Raw genomic sequence first — 8,525 nt, forward strand, 5'->3', positions numbered from 1 at the left:
TATACAGCCAATAAAGTGATCTTATCTTATCTGTGCACTGCCCCAATTTCCCCAATGGAAATGCAGCTTTCCCGGTTAAAGACAGAATTCTCAAGAAGCAGCCGCTCATTCCTGGAGTGATCCCTACAGATCCCTTCGATCACATACAGCCAGCAGCCGTACCCCCCCCTGTAACTCACAGCTGGCTGCCCCACTGGAGCCCAGCAGGTGTTAGTCTGGTCAGTATCTGGAGACTCCTGGGAAAGCTAAGGTTACTGCTGGAAGAGGAGTCCCCATTTACCTGTCAAGTGCCAGGAAACACTAAATACATTTAAGGAGTTATTCATATTAAAAATATTAATGGTATTAATAGATAGCCTGAGAAGAACAGATATCTGTATCCTACACCCCTTTGCTGGTAAGGAGAAGGAGGTGAAGCTCTGGTAGTGAGAGTATGTGCACTTGAAAAGGAACCCGCAGCTGAAACATTTGGGCGTTTTTCTTTTCTCATTTTCAGCATGAAATCAGCTCCTGCTGGGTCCTTAAAAAAAGGCCAAAGTCCAGCCGCTCACACACCTGCTAGTACAACAGAGGGTGGGGCAGATTCCTGAAAAACAGCGCTTAAGTCAACAGGGCTATGAAGAGGGCGAGACAGAAGTAGAAAGATACGTAGAAAAGGGTGGGAACTGTCAACGGCTCAAAAGAGGAAGAAGGAAAGGTTTCGATAGGCAGGTTTGGATAAGCCCAGCATGTTTTTAATTTTAGCAATGCTGATATCAGCGTAACTCAAGGGAATGTCCCTCTATCCTCTGCATTGCTGTGGTATTCAAACGGTTAAAGAGAAATGCAGTTTTCCTGTGTGCACATCACTGCACTGGCTGCCAGTGAAGATTAGAACCAGTTTGCAGGCTCTGCTCACTGCCCTCCGTACAACACAGTAAATTTGCACTGCAGCTCAGTACACGCTTTGCTTCGCTGTGTTGCTCTAATTCCATTATTCAAGATTTCACTCTACTTTGAGGCAAACCATTGACCTTTAACCATAATAAACCAAAGAAGGCATTTATATAGTTCTGCAGAGCACAAAAGTTTATTAGCATTATTAATACAGGTGGCTCGGTGAGATGATCAGCAGAGAGCTGTTCTGAACCGGAGCGGCCTCCCATGTGGAATTTGTATGTCTTCCATGTGGGTTTCCTCTGGGCGCTCCGGTTTCCTCCCATAGTCCAAAGACATGTGGGTAGGTCAAGTGGCGGATGGGAAAATTGGTCTGTGTTTGTCTCTTGGTGCCCTACATCATACCAGCGTAACAAAGGACTGTTTTTTTGGCTGGCTGCTGGAACATACCCACACCGTGCTAATGCTGAGCCCAAATTGCACATGCCCTGGGGCTTAGTTTCAAGGGGATCTAAGCATCGACATTACCAGGGCTTGAGCAGTAGGTGATCAGGGAATCCTGAGACCATGCCTAGGAGAAAAGAGGACACCAGGTCCCACTGACACTACCTTGAACTCACCGCCAGTTTATCTTGGGGCTGGGACGGATCGTTTTACAATATTTGCATAGTGTATCCTGTTCATTATAGTCCCAGTGTTCCTGGCCATTCTCATGTAGCAATGATACACTGATGACCGTCAACATTTATTTAAAGCAAATAATGCCGAGAGTGACTGTAAATCACGTAACACATCTAAAGTCAATCAATAAAATTTATGACCATGGGTAATTATGATGTTGACTCTGAAAACTATTATAGCATCATAAATCGTGGTAATGGGTGGCACAGCGGTCCGCATAGCTGATTCACAGCGCAGGGGCCCCGGGTTCAATTCCAGGTCTGGGGTGCTGTCTGTGCGGAGTTTGCATGGTGGTCATCTAGGAAACATGTCCTGGCAGGACTGTGTCTGTGCGTTTGCCCTGCCAAGGACTGGTGTCCCACCCGGGATGTACCCTGCCTTGTGACCTTTCCTTGTGGGGATAGGGTCTGGCTCCCCCATGAACGTGAATTGGATAAACTGGTTAGAAAATGTATGGATGGAAATTGTAGGATTTTTATAGCACACTAAAATTCACCAGCTCGTTTTTTTTTCATGAAAATCGAATAAGGACTCGCATTTTTCTTATTGCGGAAATGATGCATCCAGGATGGGAAAGTCTTTGCTTCGGCGTGTGAAGGCCACGCTTGGTTTAAAAAAAAAAGTAAGAAACTTTTGCACCTGTTCTTACCTCTCGCTAAGGAAGACTTTAACAACCAGAGCTTCAGAATTCACCTCTTTCTTGTACCGATGGAGGGCATAGGTTACCTCTCTCTCCGATGTCGGCGCCTCCAGAAATATGACTGTGTCAAACTGCAAATCAAAAGATCTCCAGAGTGATTTTTAATAGTAAAATCCACAACCTACAGGGCTGACAAGTTACAAGCACTGTAACGTTCCACAGGATCTTTATATTAAATATCTGCGTTCCAGGAAAAAAACATTCTTTAAATGTGCAGTCTGTCTTACAACAGAGGTGGACAGGTTAAATTCTGGAGGCTGTCTTTCTTCTTAAACAAAAACAAAATAAAGAGTGTAATAAACTTATTATTGGTCTTTTAACATCTAGGAATGAGCGCAATGGATAGACCATGACTTCATTATTTACACTAATGCACTCAGAAGAAATGCTGTATTTTGCTGTAGCTAGGGAGACAGCAATGCCATTTTTTTTAACCACAGAGACTGTGTAGAGTTATCACAAGGCTTTCGCTCCAGCATGAAGAGGTGTAAAACAATCTTCTGGTTTGCAACGAATGTGGACGTTGTGAGAAACACTGCTGATTGGGAACGACGGAGACAGGCGAGAGGCAGGGTGAAACACAGAGGGCTCCGATGTGACAATTAGCTTACCTTGACTTTTTGGGCCATGTAGCCAGCGAAATATTCATAGAAGGATGGCTCATTAGGGGAATCTTCATCAAATTTCTGTTGACAAGACAAAAATGGGGAATATAAAATGAAGGGAGAAAAAATCCAAAGTCCATATTTTTATAGTCATAAATCTCCATTAAGAGCGATAAGCTGCGATAATGGAGGACAAGATAAAACTGCATACATCTATTTCCAGCACAATAGAAGTTATACTATAACTTAATTTGCAGATATAAAAGTAGCAGATGAAAACAATATGCTACTTGAGCATGCAAATGATCTTTTTGAAAACTATGCCTGCTTTACAAAAAAAGAGCTATCAGGAAAAGTCTTCATGTAATCATTTCTCAGAACCAAGAGAAGCTACAGACTGATTCAGGTCATTCAAGGTCTGTTTTTCTTCTGATTTCAGGAATTGCCCTCAATATTATCTGAATATTACAACTGCTGCAGCAAAAAAAAAGAAAAGTCAATGTCTTCGGGTTGAGAACTGTTTGCCTCCTATAAGAAATCTAATGACCCTCATGTGTGCATCACAGTTTGGGTGCACTACTCTGTGTGTGTAAGTGTGTTTACAACAGTCTTTAATATTAGCATTATTATAGTATTTATAATATTCTATTACAAACTTTGTGATCGGCATATGCCTTTTCATGTAGATGTCACACCTATTACGGAAAAGAAATACGGATATTATGGACTTTAACATTAAATGGAGTTTTGGAAAATATTTGTCCTGCAGCAAATCATCTTACTGGATATGTGCTTTATCACAATCTCATCAATGCCAACGTATTTTACTGTATCTGACATTAACCAATCAGAAGGCTCCCTCACCTCTATTTGCTGCATCACATGCTTGATGTTGTCCAATAACGAGTCAGCCTGCAGCTCCACTGCCTTGCAGTTTTCGTACGAAAGGAGGACCATCTGAGCGTACTCACAGGAACTGGCGATCATCAGCCCCAGCAAAGCTGCTACCTCCTTGACCTGCAGAGAGCAGAAGGAATCAAAAGAATCAAAGCCACACCGACTTCAAGATCCGAGGACCTGTTGACCCCCAGGAACTCGCCAAGCAAATTCACCTGACAATTCCAGAATGTCACACCGAGCCACCTGTTTTTCCAGTTCACGAGACCACTGTGATTTTCAAAACAAACTGAACAGGTGGGCAGAAGCCCATTTAAGTTTGTCTTCCTGCATTCAGGCTGCATGTACAGTAACTATCTGTTGCACAGTGCGAGGCTAATGGAGAAATGTGTGGCATATACAATATGGTTCATCTTTGACTACTGCTTGTCGGAGGAGGATACGTTTTTGGGAAAGAGGAGTTTAGTCTTTATTGTTTTATTATGTTCTTGTCTTATTTTTATCTGCCACCATGTGAGGTACAATATTGGGCAAAAACTGTGAGATCAAAAGTATTTTTGCAGAAAATTGAAGGGGAACTCCTTCTTCTCTGCTTTAATAGGCCACATGTTGCAAGCAATGAGTAGATTGCCGTTTTCATACAACAGAAACTATTGCATCAACCCTGGCAGTCGGGAATTATTCATGATCTTGCTTTATCTAGTCACATGCATTGATAGTAGTGTGCTCCTTTTCACACAGAATGCTATACTTTCCAGTTCCAGGATTCTCCATTGCAACCCGCCTTACTACCAGCTACCATTGAACAAGAAACTTTCTTCATCCACACCCACTTCCCAAGACCTGTAGGGCCATGTAGGGTGGGAGTCAAAATCACACCGGGCTCCTCTTAACTTGAGATATGACTGAACTGTAGGAAAAACCCAGCCTCGCCTCAGGTTGACAAGCTTTAGCTGAGCCGCTAAACTGGTAAACAAGAAGCCCTGGTCAAACTATCGCCCTCTTCCCTTGGTAGTACAATGATGGGCACGGGGAATCCTGGTCATCGTCATGACTAGTGACACGACGCAGGCTTGAACCTGCGCTTACAGAGCCCTGCCTTCCACTCAGACAACTGTTTTGACTGGCTGAACCACACAGGAGGCCCCCCGAAAACACTCCCCTCTAGAGGATGAGGCAGAAAACATCTGCTCTAATCAATGATGCCTGCGCCAGCCTGCTTTACCGTAGGGGTCAGTTTCTCCTCCTCCGAGCTGAAAGGGCAGCAGATATCCTCCGATCCCCTGCAGGGAGGATGCATTTTATTTTCCGTGGGAAAATGAATGAGCGTTCTCCCGGGGAGCGGAGGAATGTTGTGCTTGCAGGAAATCTGGATAGCCTTTTCCAGGGCCTCTCGGTATCTACCCAGGAGTTGGTTACTGTACTTCCTCTGACTGGAGCAGAGAGAGGGGAAAAAAAGGAGAAGAAAACAAACAGAGATTGCATTGATTTGTATCTGTATAGAATTTTCTGTTCTGCAGGCTGAACAGACTCTTAACAGAATTTGTGTGACCTGCTATCCCAAAATGCAATGAAGTGCTGATAATTGAAGTGAAGGTTTGGATTTGGCAGATCGATAAAGGCCGCGTCTGCCTTCAGACAAGAAATAAAACGGGGCCGACAGCCCTGGTTCCCCCACAGCTCTCTTTCAGAGCTCATCAGGAAGATGAGCAAGCTCAATGCATCTGATGGAGCCCCATTTTCAGGAGAGCCAGTCTGGGACCGGTGTCCATGTCGGCTAACCTCGCCTTCTGCTGCAGGGCTTTCCTCTTTTTGTACAGTCTGTACACGAAGTGCACCCCGAGTGTCACCCTGAGTCTCCGCCGTCTGGTGGTGTCCCATTCCATCGCCCTACACCCAGGGGCCTTAGGCAACGGATTCAAGATGGACTTCAAGATGGAAGAAGAGCCATCGGACGGCTTTGCTGCAGAAGAAGCAAGTAAACAGAATGAGATATGGACAATTCACTTTTGCGATGTACTGTAGCACATCGCAACTCCTTGCTTGAGCCACCAGGGCAGTGTTACGAGTTCGGTAATAGGGACCGAACGAGTGAGTGAACCCACTTGCAGGAGCGAACAAAGCCAAGTCGTAATCCGAAAGCAAACCGTAATCGTAGGAACGAGCCGAGAGTCCAGGGGAAGCAAGATATCCGAAAGGGAACGTGTACCGAAGCCGAAGAGTAATCCGAAGTCGTAGTCCGTAGAGCAATCCGAGAATCCAGAGGTAGCCAGAAATCCAAAACAGAGCGAAAGTACCAATCCAAGCCGAGATCCGAAAAGCCGAAGTCCAAAGGGAAAAACCGTAAGCCGAAATCCAAGACAAACACAGAGTAGAAGAAGCGCAACCAGGAAGCTCGATAGGGAAAACCAATACTGAGCAACGAGTTAGGGAAGGACAGGTGTTTAAGTAGGATGAGACGGGGGTGTGGTGGTGAATGGGAAAACTGATAGGTGAACTGATAGATCGGGGCTACGCCTACTTCTGCCTCCTCCGTTGCCGGGAGCCAGGGTTCGTAACAGGCAGATGTCTATTTTTCCGTACTTCCAGCAGGGAGCTGCGTCAGCATGCTTAGGCTGCAAAAGGAACAAGTAAAGGTCGACTCCATGCTGGGAACGGAAGAAAAGAAACAACGTTTTGGCTGTGGTGCCTTCTTCGGGTGTGAGAGAGAGGAAAGTCAGCAGCTGATAAGGCAGGGGAGGACAAGAGCCGGGAGTGGGGAGCAGGCGGGAGCAGGAGGGGGTCAGAGTGGGCACTCAGGTGGTGTGAAGTCCAGAGAGGTGAAGAGAGGTGTGAAGTCAAAACCTGCAGATGAATAGAGAGGATTAGAAGGAAACAAGTCTGTCGTTGAGAGAAGGGGGAAGGCGTGATCCTAGTTTTAGGATCATTTTGGTTTCGGATGTCTTTCTGCAATAGGATTTGAGAGACCCCTCTTTGAGAACACAGATGGAGAGATCAGTGTGATCATGGCCGTCAGAGGTGAAATGAGAAACTATGGGCTTGGAGAGATCTTTGATCCTCACAGCCCTGACGTGTTCTCTGAAGCGGTCTCCCAATCTCCTTCCTGTTTCTCCAATATAAATAGCCGGGCATTTTCTGCAAGAGCTACAGTAAATAGGGTTGCTGGAGGTACAAGATGGCACCTGAGAGAACCAGAATTGTCCAGAGGGGTCATGAAACAGCGTGGTATTGGATATATATTTACAGGTGATTCTTTATTTTTGTCACACAGTTACAATTTTGATCACCATGTTCCAAAAAATAATGTAAAAATAATACTGCAGCTCTGTAATCAGTCAGGAGAAGAGCCACAAAATGCATTCTGGGACTGCTACGAACGTCCTATGCTGACAGGCAAGAAAATGGCCAGAACATTTTTTAGTCTTGAACAGAGAGAAACTAGCAGGTGTTGGAAATACCCAGATAAGATAAGATCAGATCACTTGATTGGCCACATACAATTTCTTGCATTAGGAATTTGTCTTTTCACAGACATTGGTCTGTCTCACGACTGCTGCCTTTGGAGCTGTCCCGTATGTGTCCGGGCCACCACTAGATGGCAGCGTAGGGACACAATCAAGAGAGAGAATGAGTGTACTCATTCATACAGTGTTGGAAAAGAAATATAAGATAAGATCACTTTATTAGCCCTTTGCAATTTCTTGGGGGACAGAGCGCAAGGTCAGCCATTTATACAGCATATATATCAACCATATACAATTTCTTGCATTAGAAATTTGTCTTTTTGCAGACCCCAGCTTCCTCTCCATGAGACACACAGACAGAGAGAGAAGCTGGAGGTCAGAACACAGGGTCAGCCATTCATACAGCACCCCTGGAGCAGCCGGGGTGAAGGGCTTTGCCCAGGGACCCAATGGAGTAGGATTACTCTGCTGGCCGTGGGATTCGAACCAGCAACCTTCCAGCCACAGGCACAGATCCTGATCCACAGAGCCACAGCCCCGCCCCACAGATGTTGACAAAGTCGACCCCGTAGACACAACGAACGGCAACCAGAGGCCGACGTGCCCATGGGATACAGAAGGGCCAACATACCTGCCTGGCCCAGCACCAGCATGACTTTGTAGGCAGACAGGAAGCGGAAGGGTAACTGTCGGCTGCGGATCACGGATTCCTGCAGAGACGGGAAAAACACGAGGCTGATTGACGAAGCCACACAAATCTGGAAACGGCCGCCAAGGTACAATGCCCGGAGAATGTTTACACACCCTTTCCAAAGTGACCGACAGGAATCAGGATACATCCATCAATCCATCTTATCCCATTCGGGGATGCGAGGGAGCCAGAACCAATTCCGACAAGCAACGGGTGGAAGGCAGGGCACGCCATCGGCCAGGACGCCAATCTTTGGCAAAGGCAAACCCGCAGGCAGTAGAAACCCATGCAAACACAGGGAGAACATCCAAGCTTGGGGCAGATGACACTTTGGGTATTGAACACAGGGACCCAGTGCTAAGGCAACAACAATAACCACTGCACTACTGTGCTGCCTGTCAGTGTACATCTCACTGAGTTACTCAAGAGCTGCACGCATCAGTCTGTACAGCAATCGCTGCCTGTCCATTTCTGACAGCAACACCACCTCCAAGTGAGAGACAAACACTCAAACATAAAAGTGCAAAATGTACTTAAAATGAAAACCGAGGACAGTGTACACACGCAGATACCGACTCCCCAACACCAAAACCAACAGATTCAAGTTCTCA

The 8,525-nt window shown here is 45.9% G+C and overlaps 1 protein-coding gene across 2 annotated transcripts; it reads right to left on the reverse strand.

The window, feature by feature from the left end:
* Window positions 1–1,238: 1,238 nt before the first annotated feature.
* On the reverse strand, window positions 1,239–7,970 carry LOC148660098 (telomerase protein component 1-like). Of its 2 annotated transcripts, none has more exons than XM_088634126.1 (6): window positions 7,855–7,970; window positions 5,542–5,722; window positions 4,985–5,186; window positions 3,727–3,879; window positions 2,869–2,943; window positions 1,239–2,328 (listed from the first exon to the last, which is right to left on the reverse strand). In XM_088634126.1, exons 1-6 carry the CDS (start codon window positions 7,874–7,876, stop codon window positions 2,203–2,205), a joined length of 759 nt encoding a protein of 252 aa, XP_088490252.1. In that variant the 5' UTR covers window positions 7,877–7,970; the 3' UTR covers window positions 1,239–2,202. The 2 variants fall into 2 exon arrangements, with proteins under 2 accessions (XP_088490252.1, XP_088490251.1); XM_088634125.1 differs by having other exon boundaries at window positions 4,985–5,192; window positions 7,855–7,968.
* Between the last annotated feature and the right edge of the window lie 555 nt (window positions 7,971–8,525).

The sequence above is a fragment of the Lepisosteus platostomus genome, chromosome 6 (assembly GCF_059453375.1).
Source record: "Lepisosteus platostomus isolate fLepPlt1 chromosome 6, fLepPlt1.hap1, whole genome shotgun sequence".
Classification (NCBI taxonomy): Eukaryota; Metazoa; Chordata; class Actinopteri; order Semionotiformes; family Lepisosteidae; genus Lepisosteus; species Lepisosteus platostomus.